This window comes from Phragmites australis, chromosome 23 (assembly GCF_958298935.1).
Source record: "Phragmites australis chromosome 23, lpPhrAust1.1, whole genome shotgun sequence".
NCBI lineage: Eukaryota > Viridiplantae > Streptophyta > Magnoliopsida > Poales > Poaceae > Phragmites > Phragmites australis.
Window position 1 is genome coordinate 22,915,819 of NC_084943.1, and position 19,126 is coordinate 22,934,944.

General features: G+C 48.3%; 4 protein-coding genes and 1 non-coding gene across 7 annotated transcripts; 1 reads left to right on the top strand and 4 right to left on the bottom strand.

Moving 5' to 3' along the window:
* The first annotated feature begins 491 nt into the window (after positions 1–491).
* On the top strand, positions 492–4,053 carry LOC133906599 (receptor protein-tyrosine kinase CEPR1-like). Its single transcript, XM_062348546.1, has 2 exons — positions 492–3,163; positions 3,289–4,053. The coding sequence occupies exons 1-2, from the start codon at positions 616–618 to the stop codon at positions 3,663–3,665; spliced, it is 2,925 nt and encodes a 974-aa protein (XP_062204530.1). The 5' UTR covers positions 492–615; the 3' UTR covers positions 3,666–4,053.
* Positions 4,054–5,820: 1,767 nt separating this feature from the next.
* On the bottom strand, positions 5,821–10,360 carry LOC133906526 (xylulose kinase 2-like). Of its 3 annotated transcripts, XM_062348452.1 has the most exons (12): positions 10,170–10,360; positions 9,372–10,023; positions 9,124–9,212; positions 8,931–8,995; positions 8,707–8,762; positions 8,324–8,444; positions 8,186–8,260; positions 7,783–7,836; positions 7,604–7,698; positions 7,347–7,521; positions 6,919–7,177; positions 5,821–6,263 (listed from the first exon to the last, which is right to left on the bottom strand). In XM_062348452.1, the coding sequence occupies exons 1-11, from the start codon at positions 10,247–10,249 to the stop codon at positions 6,930–6,932; spliced, it is 1,710 nt and encodes a 569-aa protein (XP_062204436.1). In that variant the 5' UTR covers positions 10,250–10,360; the 3' UTR covers positions 5,821–6,263; positions 6,919–6,929. The 3 variants fall into 3 exon arrangements, with proteins under 3 accessions (XP_062204436.1, XP_062204435.1, XP_062204437.1); XM_062348451.1 differs by lacking the exon at positions 5,821–6,263 and having other exon boundaries at positions 6,398–7,177; XM_062348453.1 differs by lacking the exons at positions 5,821–6,263; positions 6,919–7,177 and having other exon boundaries at positions 7,353–7,505.
* On the bottom strand, positions 10,353–10,426 carry TRNAT-AGU (transfer RNA threonine (anticodon AGU)). The gene has a single exon. It is a non-coding gene; the product is annotated as a tRNA-Thr (tRNA).
* A 4,453-nt stretch (positions 10,427–14,879) lies between these two features.
* Positions 14,880–16,210, bottom strand: LOC133906586 (cytochrome c oxidase subunit 6a, mitochondrial-like). The gene is made up of 4 exons (XM_062348527.1): positions 15,981–16,210; positions 15,808–15,914; positions 15,388–15,430; positions 14,880–15,078 (listed from the first exon to the last, which is right to left on the bottom strand). The coding sequence occupies exons 1-4, from the start codon at positions 16,084–16,086 to the stop codon at positions 15,032–15,034; spliced, it is 303 nt and encodes a 100-aa protein (XP_062204511.1). The 5' UTR covers positions 16,087–16,210; the 3' UTR covers positions 14,880–15,031.
* Positions 16,211–16,523: 313 nt separating this feature from the next.
* LOC133906585 (ergosterol biosynthetic protein 28) lies at positions 16,524–19,126 on the bottom strand. Its single transcript, XM_062348526.1, has 3 exons — positions 18,888–19,126; positions 17,305–17,511; positions 16,524–17,042 (listed from the first exon to the last, which is right to left on the bottom strand). Exons 1-3 carry the CDS (start codon positions 19,030–19,032, stop codon positions 16,963–16,965), a joined length of 432 nt encoding a protein of 143 aa, XP_062204510.1. The 5' UTR covers positions 19,033–19,126; the 3' UTR covers positions 16,524–16,962.

Consider the following 19,126-nt stretch of genomic DNA (forward strand, 5'->3'; position numbering starts at 1 on the left):
ACGTGGCTAGTTTAGATAAATCTAAATCTAGTCGACGACTTACTTGCTTGGCTTCAGATATCTTCTGACTTGTAGAAAGGTTTGTGCGATTTATTCGACTCCCTATCGAACTCTTCTCCGCAGAGGGCCTATGCTCCATATATATAGGAAGCGTACATACTCTTGAGTCTTTATTTCTATATTTAGAGATAAATTTTTCTATTTACAAGATGTTCTAGGTATCTATGTATAGTTTCTTTTTCATCCATAGATCCTTCTCCTAGAGATAGAGATATACTATGAGATTTATAAAAAATCATAAGATATCTGATATGGTAGTTATTCTATAGTTATCGTGGCAATGAATGGCAATTAGGCATATATCCCCAGGAGCAAAAGGCAAAAGCCATGCATCCCCCCCTCTCTCTCTGGTGCTCCTTCTCCTTTCTATCACCACCAATTCCAATTCCCTCCACAAATTCCCCCTGCATATATATACTCCCTCCGTTTCTGATAGCGCCTCCTCACCATTGCGCTCATTAAAACAACACCATTTCTTTCTTTCTCTCTTTCAAGAACAGCAGCGCAAAGCACAGGCACGTACAAGCTCAAGATCACACATCCTTACCCAGTGGTATGGTTCCCACTCTTTGTTCAATTCCAGCCTTGCTGTGGTGTTTTGTCGTCGTCTTTTCCGCGGCGGGCGATGGCGGTGGCACGGCGGCGGTGGCGGCATTGGACACGCAGAGTATGTACCTTTCTAAGATGAAGGATGAGTTCGCCGGGCCGGGGATGTCGAGGTGGGACTTCACGTCGCGGGCGCCGGACTACTGCAGGTTCCAGGGCGTCGTTTGCGACAAAGGCGGTAACGTCACCGGCATCGACGTCACGTCGTGGCAGCTGGTGGGCAGGCTCCCCCCGGGCGTCTGCGCGGCTCTTCCGGCGCTCCGGGAGCTCCGGATGGGGTACAACGACATCCGCGGCGGCTTCCCGCTCGGCCTGCTCAACTGCACCTTCCTCGAGGTGCTCAACGTGAGCTTCTCCGGTGTGTCGGGCGCCGTGCCGGACCTGTCCCCGATGCGGGCGCTTCGGGTGCTCGACATGTCCAACAACCTCTTCTCCGGCACGTTCCCGACGTCCATCGCCAACGTCACCACCCTCGAGGTCGTCAACTTCAACGAGAACCCCGGCTTCGACATCTGGCGGCCTCCGGAGTCGCTGATGGCGCTGCGGCGCATCCGCGTGCTCATCCTCTCCACCACGTCCATGCGCGGCAGCATCCCGGCGTGGCTCGGCAACATGACGTCGCTCACCGACCTCGAGCTCAGCGGCAACTACCTCACCGGGCGCATCCCGCTGTCACTCGCGCGCCTCACCAATCTGCAGCTCCTCGAGCTCTACTACAACGAGCTGGAAAGCGGCATCCCCGCGGAGATCGGCAACCTCTCGCAGCTCACTGACATCGACCTGTCCGAGAACCGGCTCACGGGCGGCATCCCGGAGGCCCTGTGCGCGCTGCCCAACCTGCAAGTGCTCCAGATGTACACCAACCACCTCACCGGCCCCTTTCCGGCTGTGCTCGGCAACTCGACGCAGCTCCGCATCCTCTCGGTGTACCGCAACCAGCTCACAGGCGAGCTTCCCGCCGACCTCGGCCGGTACTCGCCGCTGAACGTGATCGAGGTGTCGGAGAACCAGCTCACCGGACCCCTGCCGCCGTACGCCTGCGCCAACGGCCAGCTCCAGTACATCCTCGTGCTGAGCAACCTCCTCTCCGGCGCCATTCCGGAGGCCTACGCCAAATGCACGCCTCTCCTCCGCTTCCGCGTGAGCAACAACCACCTGGAGGGCGACGTCCCGGTGGGCATCTTCAGCCTCCCGCACGCCTCCATCGTCGACCTCTCCTACAACCACCTGACCGGGTCGGTGCCCGCGGCGGTGGCGAGCGCCCAGAACCTGACCTCGCTGTTCGCGGCCAACAACCGGATGTCCGGTGAGATCCCGCCGGAGATCGCCGGCGCCTCGGGATTCGTGAAGATCGACCTAAGCAACAACTTCATCGGCGGGCCGATCCCGGCGACCGTGGGGCGGCTGGAGCGGCTGAACCAGCTGTCACTGCAGGGCAACCAGCTGAACGGCTCCATCCCGGAGTCGCTCGCCGACCTGAGGAGCCTGAACGTGCTGAACCTGTCGTACAACGCGCTGTCCGGCGCCATCCCAGAGTCGCTTTGCACGCTGCTGCCCAATTCGCTGGACTTCTCCAACAACAACCTGTCGGGTCCCGTGCCGCTGCCGCTCATCAAGGAGGGGCTGCTGGAGAGCGTGGCGGGGAACCCGGGGCTGTGCGTGGCGTTCCGGCTGAACCTGACGGACCCGACGCTGCCGCTGTGCCCGCGGCCGAGTCTGCGACGGGGGCTGGCCGGGGACGTGTGGGTAGTTGGGGTGTGCGCGCTGGCGTGCGTGGTGGCGACGCTGGTGCTAGCGCGGCGGTGGGTGCTGCGGGCGCGGCAGGACGCGGAACAGGACGGGGCGCCGACGTCGCCGGCGTCGAGCTCGTCGTACGACGTGACGAATTTCCACAAGCTGAGCTTCGACCAGCACGAGATCCTCGAGGCGCTGATAGACAAGAACATCGTGGGCCATGGGGGATCCGGGACAGTGTACAAGATCGAACTGAGCAGCGGCGAGCTGGTGGCGGTGAAGAAGCTGTGGGTGTCGACGCGGCGGTCCAAGAAGCACCAGCAGCACGATACGGCCGTGACCGGCGGCTGGCTGGGTGATCGCGAGCTGCGCACGGAGGTGGAGACGCTGGGCAGCATCCGGCATAAGAACATCGTGAAGCTCTACTGCTGCTACTCCGGCGTCGACAGCAACCTGCTGGTGTACGAGTACATGCCCAACGGCAACCTGTGGGAGGCGCTCCACGGGTGCTTCCTGCTGCTGGACTGGCCGACGCGCCACCGCGTCGCGCTCGGCGTCGCGCAGGGCCTCGCCTACCTCCACCACGACCTCATGTTACCCATCGTCCACCGCGACATCAAGTCCTCCAACATCCTCCTCGACGCTGACTTCGAGCCCAAAGTGGCTGATTTCGGTATCGCCAAGGTGCTCCAGGCACGCGGCGCCGCCGACCGCGACGCATCGACCACCACCATCGCCGGCACCTACGGCTACCTCGCGCCAGGTACTTCAATTTCTAACCCTGATAGATAAATAATTGTGCATGCAATGGAATGCAATGCATCCTGTTGAATTAAATATTTTTTTGACCTGAATTTTAATTAACTAACGTGCATGCGCCATGAGCAGAGTACGCCTACTCGTCCAAGGCGACGACCAAGTGCGACGTGTACAGCTTCGGCGTGGTGCTGATAGAGCTGACCACGGGGAGGAAGCCCATCGAGCCGGAATTCGGCGACACGCGCGACATCGTGCACTGGATCTCCGGCAAAGTGTCCGCCGGCGCCGAGGCGGATGCGCTCGACAAGCGCCTGGCGTGGAGCCCCTACAAGGAGGAGATGGTGCAGGCGCTGCGCGTCGCCGTGCGCTGCACCTGCAGCATCCCAGGCCTCCGCCCCACCATGGCCGACGTCGTCCAGATGCTCGCCGAGGCCGGGCCCGCCGCCGGCCGGACGCCCAACGACAACAAGGACTCCTCCGGCGAGCCCAAACTAGCTAGTCCATAGGAAGCATTAATTACGACTAGCTACTTGTCACTGCTCACTGGTGCAACGAACCATGCAAGTGACAATCAAATGAAGAGGTGAGGTCCAGTTGATTAGGCAAGAACATTAGTATCAAGTACTCGATTATTATTATTATATACTAATTGAGAGGCTTAATTACATAATGATACAAGCATGCAAGTTGTAAAGATTGTTCGCTCTTGCACTACGAGATATATATACATATGTATATATAGTGTAGCTAGGTAGATAGCTTTACTGGGTCGTTCTCCTGAAGTGTATCGTCACTCACACACATACTGCTTGGTGTTTAAGCAGAATCTGATGCTCTGAGTGGACCAAGAAAAATGTATCATACATGGATGGAAACAAATATATTGGTGCATTCAACTTTGAAATGTTCCTTTCTCTTTGGATCCATGGACTCTTCTTTTTCATCCTTTTCGCTTCGACTTTTGCTTGTGCATGCTTTTGTTTTGGTGAGAGTGATGGCAAGGATTAGGGCAGCTAGCTACATGATGAGAGTTTTTGCAGCTGTGTAGGTGTTTTCACTTAATTTATTTGATCCTTTTTTTCTTTTCTTTTGGTTAAAGGAAAATAACTCGTGAAAGAAGATTTTGGCTGCAAGTGCAGTGTACATTCCCACTTGAAAAGTTAGTTGGGTTCTGTTTTGATAGAAGGAAATGATTAGCGTACGAGCTCGCCACTACTCGATCAGTGCCACGGTGGCATCCAAGTTATGTCCAGGAATAAATAATTACTAATTTAGAATATTATTAGAAATATGGTATATTCAAACAATGGAATCTCCGTTGTACACATGTCCAATTTTCATACAATGGGTTTTTAGAAGCCACCATTGTAAGTCGAGTATGCTCAGGACTTCGAATAGGACACGACTCTACTCCTCCGCGACTATATTCCTTTTCATATTAAAAGTAGAAAGGCACTCCACTACGGGTACAGAGGCCAGATAGAAGGATTGAAGAATCCTGATGGTCAAGCAGAAAGCCAATACACCTTACTTAGACGAATAAGAAAGTTGGTAGCTGAGGCTTGGCAGGATGGGAGTGAATTAAGGTCGAGGGAGCAGGAAAGAGTTTGTTATTAAACCAAGATAGTAGGTACGACCAAGACAAGCCAGTTCAAGTTAATCAAGTCAAGTCTAAGCTTTCAAGCTTAGAGAAAGAACTCGACAAGCTCGAAGAACTCACCAAATAGCTTAGGTTTTAAATCTAGTCATCTCACATTGTAATACTTTTTTTGAGCTAATACAAAGCTTAAAACATCACACATAATGTAGGGCTATTATCCTCCGTGAGATTCAAACATGGCTACATCGAGTGTCCTTTTTCTCCAATCTACCATCGATAGAGTTCAGGTGATCCTTACTCTATACAAACACTGCATTGTTGTTTTACTAAACCTGGACAAGTTACCGTGTTAAAATATTATGCCCATGTGTCAGAGTCAGTGCTGACATATTTCTAGGACCTGATGACATTTAAACCTCAAAAGTTAACCCAAAAACATCTTTAATCCTTTACCACCTTGATGAGACCAAGCTTATCATATGGTCTACTTCACTATCCTTAATGTGCGTGACACGTGAGATTTCTTTTTTTTTTTCGTTTTTACGAACTTATGCAAACAAAATCCTCCATTATGCTTTTCATCACAAAGAAGCGCTTTATAGTAGACTGCCATTACAAGGAAAATCAGGTAAAGCATTAAAGTGCAAAGCAAAAAAGAAGTGGTTTTAATCCTTTTCTTCTATCAGCTAATCACAGCTGTGTCAAAATAATTATAGTCACTTAGGGTTTAGGTTTTTTCAAAAGGTATAGGATTTAGGGCTTCCTTTTCAAGCATTTTGCAGGATTCAATTCTCCATGAAACCCTACTCCATTCCCTTTCTTTGATACATTCAATTGCACTGAAAAAAACCAGAGTCTTAATGCAGAGATACATACGCGGCGCTCGTGCGCATTCCCGGGGTAAATAAGTTGCATTTAAAAAAGCACGATCCAGATAGGACATTTTTTGTGTAAGATGTGCAAGTCAACATACCCGAGTTTACTTGATCCATTATAATGTTTTGGAGAGACAGCATTGTCACACTTCAGTTTCAGACCCTCTCTTCTGAAACTTAAGTTCAGACCGCCATGGACTATTTTGATAGTGCTTCACACCTAAATGTTTTTCCCTTTAAAGGGTACATCCATCCCAGACCAAATCAAAAAAAATGTCAAACCAAAAATTCAGCACTTGGAGCAATAGCAATTTTGCAAAGGAAATAAGAATATGATGTTGTTATTTGCAGGCAAACTGTGACATAGGTATCTAGGGGTTCTTGAGCCTTTCTTTTCATCAGCCGTAGAAAGTGCCCTTGCATAAGAGAGTCAGGTGTGGTGGCAATAGGAAACAACTAATTTACAAATGGGAGCAGTGCACGAATGGGTGGTAGTAGCAGCAGTAGCTCACTACTAGATCTTGCAAAATTGGTGGCCATCCTTGCTGTAGCCTCTAGTATTGAGTGGGATGCCATTCATCAGCATAACATGCATGGCATTTGATTTTTTTCCGATCGATGAACGAATCCTGTATTGATCATGTCATAGTGTCATCTCAGCATTCTGGCTTTTGAGTGTTGAATATGTAAGTGGTGCTGATTTGTGAAAATAGATGGAATATATTAATAGGATATTCGACACAAAGTCAGCCTACACATCCTATGACCAAAAGGAGATATGCGCCATCAAGAACTGTGTCAAGTATAGTGCTCAGCTGGCATAGAGTTTAGTACAGTACAAAAATTGACAAAAATAATGAAAAAGGGCTAGATCAGGTACAAAACTTGAAAATGAATAAAAATACTCAACTAAATATGAATCTGACACCAATAGGCTAATGATGTCGATGTCTAATTTTTACAGGTACCGTACTTCTGATTCAATTTCTATATTACTATTTTTAGCTGCAGATAACTGCAAAAAAGAGGGTATCTATACTATAACTGCTGCCGCACCAATTTTAGCAATGACGTCCTCCCTTGTCAAAAGAGAAACCTGATTAGGCTGCATTCCTTGGAAGGTTCTTCTATTTCTTTCTTTCCAAATTTTCCAAATATATTACTATTTTCAGCTGCAGATGTGCTTAAGATAGTCTGTTCTTGACTTCATGTCGTCAAGACTGCTATGACTTCTAGACTCAAATTTGGGACCAAAAGCATATATCATCAGCAGACAGATTTTACCAGTAACTACTTCATTCTGGTCGACCAAATCTTTCGATGAGCCTCTGCTCAATCTCCAACCTCTTCTTCACCAACAATGTGTAGTTGTTCAGAAGCTCAGTGTCTCCCTTGCAGTCCCCAAAAGGAACACCCAGCTTTATGCTAAGTGATGTTGTATCCAATCTGCCTGAGTACACACATGAGAATGGCACGAACTCGCCTTGCCGGTTACATAGCCACCCATGGGCTGCTCGTAGAGCAGCACCCAAAGATGCAGAGTCTGCATCGAGTGAACGATATATAGTCAGAACTAATAATCATGTACATAGCTAGATGGATTATTTATGGTACTGCATTATAGACATTCAGCTTATTGTTTTCGGACCATGCCAGATGGATACTGGGACAAGCAGATTATTATGTAAGTGGTGCATATGTTCTGTACATACCTGATCTTTGGGAAGTGTAAACTGGACAGCCAAAAATGGATGTCATTGTCTCGAGAATTAGCGGGTTTGATGATGCACCACCAGTTGCTATGATCCGCTTTGGAGGTACTGGAAGGCCACATCTCTCAGCATGACCCCTCATGGACAGGAACTGCCCTTCTATTATCGCGCGCACCTAAATGACAGCTGTTAATTAAACAGACTAAAGAAAGTTTGTCATGTTAAATCATTTTGAATACAGGTGAAAGTCCTCAAACCTCTGAAGCAGGATCAAACTCATCAACTTCATGTTCCACCATCGCATCTAAAGATCCACCAGTGAAGTTCTTGATAATGTAACGGTGAAATCCAACTATGTGAATAAGTGAACGTCTTAAATGAGCAATGAGATGAAGACTGGATTTCTAAATGAATAAAAAATGAGGTCAAAACTAACCAGGAAGTGGAGGGAGAATCTCATGTTCCTTGTAGTAAAATCCCAACTTCCCTCCTGCAAAAGAAGAAAAAAACATAAGATCAGGAATCTAAAGAAAAGGTACTTTTGTGTGGTCAATGCAGGCATCTATTATGAAGTTTAAGTAAAGGCAAACTTTTTATAGTAACTGCCGTAGCCTTGTCGGGACCAAAGCATGATCGTAATAGAGCACTAACTTGTTATGCTGTGATTCCTGGCGAAGCAGTTATCTCGACTTTGCATCATACTCTCCAATGTTTATTGTGTAGACATAGGCACATCTATTTTTTTTAGGGCAATAAACTAAAATTTAGTTACGACAAAATAAAGTTAGGCTAGCCATTTTGAGTAAATGTAACAATGAAGCAATATTATATCGGCATACCATTCAAGGGGGCTGTTTCCTCAAGCAACCTGTTGAACACATCCCATGATCTCTCAGCATAACGATTGCGAATATCTGAACAAAATGTCTGCATTAGTAATGTGAAGTAGCGCAACAAAAAATCATTGCAAACGGTACCTTCTCGTGTTAGAGATCCATTTTTATAGCAAAGCAAAACCATGTAAGTCTTGGGATCGACTGGATTAGGAAAGATGTTCCCCTCCAGGGTTGGTTCAGGCGAATTAGTGACCCCAAAAACCTGAAGGACCATAGAGGCACCATAATCAGCACCAGGCTAATACTTGATAGAATGAAACAACTTTGTGCAATGACTAATGAGCACTTTTTCCTTTCAAGATCCTTTAACTAACTGATCCACTGTAATAGAAGTAAGGGTTGGTTTGCATGTTTTGCCAACTTCAGAACCAGGTCAATGTGCACTCTGTTACGTGTTTCCGTTTTGGTAGCAATGCTCTTGTGGGAAATAACAGATTTTGTAAAACAAGGTGTTAGATGATTACTGTATCACTTGTCCCAAGACTGATTGCTAGATCACCCGGATTGTTCAAAGTTAGGCCTGCATAGTCACATATACGGAATTGAAAAGCCTGTTTTAAGTCTGCGGTATGCAAGTAGTCTCGAGTCTTGGCATGTACCTCAAATTAAATCATTATTTTCTGTTGCTAAAAATATATCAGATTATACTAAGAGATTCATTTGCAGAAAAATGGGAGAACTTGAGTACCTGCAAGGCTATTGGGGTTGTCCCCTGACCACTGAATAACTACACAGCTGCTTGCAAACTGAAATCTGCTAGAACATAAAGGACACAAGTCTATCAATCTATCTCACATGTAAGTAATGGCTAAAAAGTTACCACAGTTTGCTTAAATAATTTAGTCTACTGGATTCAGATAAACAAATCCCTCGTATGTAACCTCTGAACAAAATAAGGAGCTATCTTTCCCACGACAGCATGGGCTGGTGCTAGTTTCCCAATCTTTTCTTCTAAATTTGGAGCTGTAGCCTACACAATTGAAATGTAAAAATCTGAATCAAGGTTGTCAAGTTGAAATGCGTCCCTTTTATTTTTGAGTTCAAAATGTAGGTGCTGTTGCTATTGCAATCTGCAATGCGAAACACAAGTCTGAAGTCTAACTCCTAAACATTTCAATAAGCAGGCAACCTCAAGAGCGTCCTCGCGAAGCTGGCGCGTGGCGATGTCCATGAGGTTCATCCCGGCGCCGTCGGTCTCGTCGATGCAGGCGTACGCACCGATGAGCAGCGACGCCATGAACGAGCTCACGAGTGAGATCCTCTCGGTGGCGTCGTACACGCGCGGCCTCGTCTGGTGCATCCTCCGTATCTGCGGGCCCGTGCACCGCTCGTGCGCACGGCACCCCGTGAGCGCGGCCAGCCGCAGCGGGCCACCCATCGCCGCCTCCACTTCCCGGCACTGTGCCGTCGTGCTGCTGTCCATCCACACCGGAGACTCCGGCGCCGCGAACGCGCCCGCGAGCTGCGGCGCCAGATTCTTGGCAGGGTCCAGGGTGGCCAGCGCAGCGCCGGCACCCTTGCCCCAGTACACGCTGCCGTGCTGCTGCGCGCTGCCGGAGACGGCGGCGACGCGGCGGAGGTCCACGCGCGGGCTGAGCCTGTCGAGGAGCAGGTCCAGGGCCTCGGCCCACATCTGCGGCGGCGAGACGATGCGGCCGCGCTCGGCGGGGTCCCGGCGAATGCCGCCCTCGGTGCCGTAGTGCGGCAGCTCGGAGTCGAAGTGGACCGAGTCCGCGGCGACGACGGCGAGGCCCGCGTCTAGCACCGTGGCCTTGAGCGACCTGGGTGGTGGTCGTACGTTCAGCAGCGTCAGCCGAGCAGTGAAGTGAAGCGAAGGAAGCAGTGGGGTCAGGAGTCAACGAGCGAGCGAAGAGGCGTGTCAGCTCGAGAGCAAGAGCAAGAACAAGAAAGTGAGCTAGTAGCTTACTGGGTGGAGCAATCGAAGCCGAGAAAGAGGGAATCGTCGGAGAAGCGGAGGGAGCGGCAATCATCGTCGGCGTCGGCCATGGGGTAGGGTGAGCAGAGCAGTGGCTGGTGGCTGTGGATTTTGACGACGGGGAGGGGAAGGTCCAAGGCAGCAAAAGAAAATACGAAAAAGGGAACAACTGGTTGCTTTCGTTGAGAGTCGAACTCAAGACCTCCCGCTTACTAAACGGGTGCTCTAACCAACTGAGCTACGAAAGCTGCTTGCTGCGAATGTTCTGAATTATATGTTATTTCCAGAGAGTAGTGTGTCGGTAAACTCCATGTTTTCCGGCCGCAGGGGTGAGCAAAAATCCCACGAAAAATCATGGACACGAGGGATTCAGCAGTGCACGAAATTTTGGGCTGGTTTGACAGGACACGAATACGAGAGTCGTACTGTGCTTAGAACCTTAGCATGATAGGTATGTCGGCACGGCATAATGGTTTGGGCCGTGCACGTGCTAGCACGGCGTGACACAATCTGCATGGTAATTTTCTTGTGCTTATCTCTAATCTCTCTTATACAAAACGTGAGATATTAAGAGAGATGAGTGAGTATGAGAGATATAAATGTGAGATAATAAGAGATAAATATGTAAGCATTATCAGGTGATATAGAGCATGTGCGAGCATAGGAGACATAAGTGTGAGATGTTAAGAGATAAATATACCAACATTGTCAGGCGACATAGAGCAGGGTACGACGACGGCACGACGTGTCGAGGACCATATTTAGGCCTTCCTAGAGTTGACTCGTGTCGACACGATATAGCACGATGAGTCGATCATGCCTAGTGAACATGGCACGAGACACGATAGGGCCGAGTCGTGCCGGCACGGCATAGCTCAAGTCCCAGCACTACTCTAGAGGGAGAAACTAAAAAGAGGAAAAGCTACTATGGGTGGTCGGTAAATGAAATAACGACCACTTTCATGATATCGGTTAATCCCAATTTGTCGGTGCCATGGACGCATGCAAATCTTGCAGAAATTCATTCAGATGGGGGATGGAGCAACGCACTATCAGGCAAGGTTTCGCACATCCATCTACAGGCTCTTCTTAACCATGGTCAAAGAAGGCGTCCTGGTTGAGAGCGTTTGGTGTCCAGGTGGATTATGATAGTCCTTGTTGTCCAAGGCGTTTGGACTTGGGCGATTGGTCGAGCACCCACGTCACAGTGTTGGTGGGGTCTTAGTAGGCTTGCAGTTTCTTGGTCGTAGCTGGGACTTGGACCATGCTATTTCTAGGTCGCTCACGGCACGAGTTTTGACATGGTCTAAAGCACGGCACGGCACGAAATATTTTGGGTCGGACCGGCACGACACAAAGGTCGTGTTGTGCCTAGAACATTGGCACGGTGGGCGTGCCAGCACTGCATGATGGCTTGGGTCGTGCACATGCCGGCATGATATGACACAATCTATATGACCATTTTCCCGTGCTTATCTCTAATCTCTTTGATACAAAACGTGAGACATCAAGAGAGATGTGTGAGTATGAGAGACACGAGTATGAGATGGTAAAAGATAAATATGTAAGCATTGTCAGGTGATATGGAGCATGTGCGAGCATGAGAGACATAAGTGTGAGATGGTAAGAGATAAATATGTAAATATTATCAGGCGATATGTAGCAGGGCACGACCGACACAACGACAGCACGATGTGCCGAGGACCATATTTGGGCCTTCATAGAGTTGACTCATGCCGACACGGTACGGTATGATGGGCCGATCATGTCTAGTGAGCACGACACGACGTGACACGAGACACGTTGAGATCGGATCGTACCGGCACGGCATGGCCCAAGTCCCAGCACTACTCTAGAGGGAGAAACTAAAAAGAGAAAAAGCTACTAAGGGTGGTAAGTAAATGAAATAATAACCACTCCCATGGTACCGATTAATCCCAATTTGTCAGTGCCATGGATGCCTGCAAATCTTGCAAAAGTTTATGCAGATGGGAGATGGGGTAACACACTATCGTGCAAGGTTTCGCATGTCCATCTACAGGCTCTTCTTAACCATTGTCAAAGATGATGGTCTAGTTGAGAGCGCTTGGTGTCCAGGTGGATTATGATGGCACTTGTTGTCCAAGGCGTTGGGAAATTAGTCAACCTCTCGCATCACGGTGCCCACCACTCCCTGATCCCCATGAGCCTTGTCCCGGTCCTCGGGCAAAAATCCCAAAAAAAAATCATGGAGGTGAGGGATGGTTCTGTAATTCACTGTGCAAAATTTAGAGTTTGAGATGATTTGTAGAGGGAGAGATCGAATAGGGAAACTGGGGTGGTCAGTAAATAAGATAATGACCTCGACAACACCGGATAATCCCCATTTGCCGTTGCCTCAGCTACGCAAAAATCTAGCTGAAATTCATGGAATACTCGAATTCAATCTTTGGAATGAGGTATGAAAAATACAAGTTTCAACCTGGGGTGGTTGGTAAAAGAAACCACAACCACCCTAGAAAAGAGTTGATTGCCATTTGCCTTTTGTTAGACTAGACGTGTGAGTGCATGTCACGCATACGGCGCTTGCCTTTTGGGTTGCCTCCCTTCTTATTCTTCCGGTCATTGTTTCTATAAAACCGTAAGAAACCAAGTTGAGATGTGCATTGATTTATGCTTTTGTGATGAGTGATTGACAATGTGTAGTTTTGGTTGAGTGCTTGTTTGATTGGAGCGTGTTGGGATGACCATGTGTAAGCCTTGCAACACCCAAATCGACACCCACTCCAAGCTCTCCGCTGATGGTACGCTAGTCGCTGATCTGACACACTACCGTAGTATTGTTGGGGCCTTACAATACCTGACCTTCACACGTCCGGATATTGCCTATGCCGTCCAGTAAGTCTACCTCTTCATGCATGATCCTCACGAGCCACATCCTGCACTCACCAAAAGGATTTTGTGCTACCTTTGGGGGACTTTGGATCATGGCCTCTTTCTTCGCTGCACCAATCTCGGTGACCTTGTTGTGTACTCCGACGTTGACTGAGCCAGTTGTCCCGATACACGTAAGCCCACCTTAGGCTATGATGTTTTCCTTGACGACAATCTTATCTCTTGGTCTTCAAAGCATCAACACACGGTCTCCCAATCTTATCTCTTGGTCTTCAAAGCCTCTGCGTCGTTGCTCATGGTGTCGTAGAGGCTTGTTGGCTCCAACAGCTATTGATCAAGCTCCATAGCTCCCTTCGACGCGCCATTATGGTCTACTGCGACTAGCTCCATCTATCTCTCCATCGACACGGTGCAACATCAGCGTATTAAGCATGTGGAGATTGACTTGCACTTTGTTCAGGAGCGCGTTGCACTCGGGAAGGTGCACATTCTATAAGTCACGACGACATCTCAGTACATCTATATCTTCACCAAGAATCTGTCTACGTCTGTCTTTACAGATTCAGTTCAATCTCAACGTTCATCCTTCTACCGTTGCAACCGCAGGGAAATGTTAGACTAGACATATGTGTGCTTGTCACGCATACGGCTCTTGCCTTTTGGGTTGCCTCCCTTCCTATTCTCCCGTCATTGTTTCTATAAAACGGGCTCTAGAGATAAGGACGGGCTGGCCTAAATCAACGCTGCAAGCTCAGCCTCTGCCTCTGCTTGTTCTGCATCTCCATTAATTCTGCGCGCACAAGTTCTCAAAGTTCCATTTATCCTTTTCATTCCTCCCTCTAGAGATCGTATCACACTCTGAAATTTTTCTGTATGATTTTTAGCTCCATTCCTCCTCTCTATGAATTTTAGCTTGGTTTTTCTGCGCCTGTGTCAAAGGTGCAAATACGCAATGCATTGATATGAGAATCAAATGATAGGCGCATCCATCTGCAGGCTCATCTTGACCATGGACCTGCTGGCCGGAGAACCGGTCGAAGAAGAAGGCAGCCCTTCTGGTTGAGCGCGAAGCGCGCGGCCATGGTGGCCGGTTGTTTGATGGATGAAGCCCTGGTCGGACTTGGCCTGCATGCAGCTAGCTTCTTGGCGAAGGCTGGGTTGATGGTACCGTCGGCATTGGGCGGGAGGCGGTCGCAGCAGTGACTACGGCAGACGTGGTTTGTGCGCGCCGCCGCGTCGGAAGCGCCACGAGGTTGGCCCTGTCGAGGCTGCGCTTCGTGGACGCCCTGGTCGGTGAACCAAATACCGACCACCCTGTTCGGCTTTTCAAACTCCGGCGGTCCGACTCCGACCACGACCTGGGTGGCAGGTCCTCGCCAACACAACCTCCCGGTTCGCCACCGGCGTCGTGCTTCGCATTGCTGGTGCGCACACCATTACGACCACCCCCTAACGCATCATCGGGCAAGATTTCAGACTCTTATTCGATCTTTAGAGTGAGAAAGGAAAACGAGAAACCGCTGCCAGGGGTGGTCGGCAAATGAAATGACGACCACCCAGGAAAATACCAAATCGCCTTTTCCAGGTGGCAAAGGCGCGTAAAAGGCAAGTGAAAATTCATGGAGACGAGGAACAGAGCTGAGAATGATCCCTCAAAGTTTCAGGGCGTAACACCATCTCTAGAAGGAGAAATGAAAAAGAGAAAATGAGCTCGGGAAGCTGTGCGTGCAGATGCAGAACAGGCAGAGCTAGCAGGTTGAAGACACATTCTTTCATAACAGATGATAGGCTTCATCGGCAAAATGGTCCAAAGCTCAAAGCGAAACCTATGCACAAACATCGTTTTGATGCAAACGCTCCACACCAACAGGATACAAGAAGTTTGTAGCAACCGTTACATACATCAACGTGAGCTGTACATAGATAAAGCACACTGACACAGCACGACATACATACATACATAGGGCAGCAGTGCGGTACTAGTGGTGGTCGGAGTTCTTCTTCCTCTCAAAGAGGCCATCAGGGCCTGGAACAAACACACCAGAGGATGTTACCGATAACCAAGGTTATGCAATTCGGCGCAAGCTATAGTTGATTCTTTGAGCAGACTGGTTTGAGTGCTTGTAGTCATGAAGTGTTCAATAAGATTCGGTTCCTTTCTGAACAATAAGTGTGAAAAATTGATGAATAAGGGCTGGGAGAAGGGAACCCTTTAGAAGTTTAGAACCATGGTTTTGATGATTTCAGATTGAGAGTTTCTCATGTTTGGAGTGCACTCAGAAAGGAACATTAACAACAAACTACAGAATGGACGTAATAAGTGAAGCTTGCTTACCCCAGGGGAACTCCTTGTTCCTGATGTGCAGGTAAGGGTAAGGCTGCAAAGTGAAAACAGTCGAAAAAAGAAACTAATGGTCAGACATGTACAAAGAGCAAGTCGTAATAATCATGTCGACACATGTCATTTTGTTTCATCACAACCATCTTTTTGTTGTCCATCATGATTTCTCACAAAATTATAACAGGAAGCTGGGCTTTTTCATCAGGAAGTTCAAAGCGTCTCTACCGATTAGCATCAATCCATGATGGTGTAGCAGTAGTACTCCTGACAGGATCGTCTATCTGACTATCCATCTGTTAATTCTCCTATCTATCTCATATTTTTTCACTAATTCTTTAGTATGAATCTTAATATAAATAAATGGTTGAGATAAAGAGTGTGTGCGCGTGGAATTTTCGCTTTGGTGGTCGTTACCGGTGGGTCGGGGAAGTGTTGGTGGCCCCTGGAGAGGTGGTAGATGGCGAGCACGGTGCAGGTGGCGATCCCAAAGAAGGTGATCCGCTCCCACTTGGCCGCCTCCTCTGCGCAACAAAACCAAAAGCTCACCTCGTCGTTACAGAGCTAGCTGCAGGTCACGGCCTACTTACGTGCGTCGTCGTGGCGGGCGGACGAGGCGAAACGACGGCGCAGCGCCGGGCCGCCGGACCTCTTGGCCGCCGCGTTGGCGAGGAAGCGGGCCATCGGAGCGGCCATCTTTCGTTCCCGGTGCAGGTGGAGGTGGATCAAACGAGACGAGCAGTGACGCTTCCAGATAGAAGCAAAGCAAAGCAAGCATGTCACTTACTGTATCACGAAAGAGACATCGTGCTAAGCTAGAGTATTCTTCTGGTACTTAAGTTTAAGTAGCCCGAGAAGCTTCCATGTCCCAAAACCGAATATCCTCCAGGTTTATTTCCCAACTGGAAAGTGTAATCTAATCCTCATGCGCGGAGCAGCTAAACAAGAGTTTCTTCAGCAACGATTGTCCAATGGATTACTCATCAAGAGGGGGAAACAAAAAGAGCTCAATCCAGAATGAATCTTCATGTTTGAATCAACACATCAAAAGCATTTACCACAGGAAGAACTCTAGCATGGAGGAATGGAGGGCTCCACCAAAGCTGTTGAGTTGCTTGCTACTGTACTGAATATTTCAGGAAGAAACGTCCGTGTGCAGCAGCAATAGGATAAATAACAAAGAATATATATGATCATACAAATTGGCCCTGCGGTCTACACATACAAGAATAATAATGCATGACACACTGATATCTCTTGTGTACATCACCTGATTGGCATCTGAGCAAGGAACAGGTGGCTATCTGAGTAGCTGTCTGTTTCCCAGTTGTGCCTGAATTTGACCAAACATGATGTTACAGCTCCTGTATGTCATTCTGTCGCCGTTGATTCTGTCGCCGTTTACAACGTTCACAATTTCATGGCTAAATCTGTGGGGAAAATGTTTCATCCAAAATAAACAACAGGACCAAAGAATTGATTACAAAATGACACTGAGCCGTGACGGGCCTCTTGGAAGGTTTCTTCAAGCATCCTCTCCCAGGGTGCATCGCACCAACGAGTAAGCATCACTCATGACTGCTTAACAGCATGGGAACCACGGGGATTCCCATGAGAATTCCACTGAAGAAGCATCCATACAATTGATGTCCCTATGTAAACCGAGAGAATTGATCAGAGAAGTTAGACACAATCAAGACAGAAATGCAGCGTTAATAGTCATCCTCGACCATTTCAAATTGAATTACAACCTATTCTAGAATTTTCAAGTTTCACATGCAAGCCCAATGAGCTCTGAACGCCATTGGCAAATCTTGACAAATTGAACTAATATGTATCACATTACATTGTTTCAAATGCAAAAAAATGGGGGGGGGGGGGGGGAATCAGGCACTCAGAAAGAGAGTTTAGTACCTGCAAAGAAGCCAACTGTGCTCAGATTTGCTGCAGCCATGGTGTGATATATCAAGTATTCGGTGAGGAAATGACCGAGGGCATAGATGAATGATAAGAAGGTGGCTAGATACAGAGGCTTATTTTCCAGGTTGAGCGCGCACAGGAAGCACAGCGTGCAGGTCAGAAGTGTCCAGACACCAAAAGTACGGCCATGTACATCAGTCACTGCATGTAACAGAACAATGCTAATCATAGTATCGATAAATGATTATCTCTGATTAAGTCTTTGTAACAAATGTAGCACAGAAACAGGCACAGTGTGAGGGCGGTCTTAGGGAGATTGTAAATTCATTATGAAGCTGTTATGATTTTGTGAGCTGACAGCAAAAAACACTTCACACTGCTTTAATCACTTAGTAGTGACTAAGAACTACTAAGATCAAGTCTGCTAGCGATCAACTGATAATCGTATGTGCACTCCTTCATTGACGAGGCCAGGTTAAGGATTCCCAATGCTATAGAAATACAAAATGGTAAAGGACTGTTGCCGACTTTCACAGTGATAACAACTAACTGAATCCAGTAAATAGTCATGAACTAGCAGGACATCCTTCAGAGAGAAAATTCTTCTTTTTTGTATTAGGAAAGGACAGAAAGGATAAGACTGGCCTACGAGAATATGAAGACTACGTCGAAACAAATCATCTGACCCTCATCCATTCAGAAATTCAGATATAGTGGTTATGTGGCTTCCAACCTATCCTTCAACCCAGAATTAGCTGCATCACTATCTCACTGAGTCCCCTCATTGGACATTTGGACTACACTCACCTATCCCAATTGCAGATTTGGGATCCTTCCTTACTAAAGAAAGACTCCCCTCGGATTAGTCTCCCTGACCGAAAAAACATCATTCTTTAACCTTGACTAATACTACCTAGATTAAAAATACAACATGTAGCGAACGTGCTATAATTAGAACCAACAACCTTAAGCTCATATCACCCCGTAAATTTGGAAACTCGAACGCCTGCCCCATTGCTTGACTGACTTCCTCACCTTGTCAATCTAATAAAAATTCTGCAACACTTCGAAGTTTCAGCCACAGATCCACAAAGACCACGAGCTTAATTATTCGACGGGCCGAATTCGAGCAAGAAATTATCCACGCGTCAATATCTAATCTGCAAGCTCTTTCCATCCCCCAAGTAACAATGCATCGGAGCACAACATGGCGATTGATTTTATTCGGCATCCAGGCCACGAATACCATGAACCGAACAACGCAGAGGACATCCTCTCACCTCTGATGCTGCACTGATATCTCCGAATCACTAATAGACTTAACAACTTAGAAAACGAATCTAGCTCGAACTGACAAATCTGCCACTCAAGCAAGAGGGCACTGTATGGTCCTCTAAATCCTCATGGATAAGGCACGCCACAGATGAAGCTAGCACCGCGCTACCCCACCTCGACCCGACCCGACCAGATCCACCCACAGATCCCAGACGGATCAATACTGAGGGACGACCCACGAGGCACAGAGAGGAACAAGCAAGCGCTGGGAAGCGGGGGAGGGAGGATGTCGGGGCACGCACTCTCTGCCTGGGAGAAGACGGCGACGCGGAGCGCCCAGATGTCGAAGAATCCGAACCAGACGGAGGCGAGGCGGAGGGAGCCGACCAGCATCAGCCACCACCCCAGCGCCGGCACGCCCTTCCTCCCGCCCCGCTTCTCCGCCATGCCCGCCGCCACCGGTGAGCCGCGCGCAGCGGAGGAGTAGCCAAGCAGCGGAGGGGACGAGGCGAGGCGGTTCAGAGGAGGAGGATGACAAGTG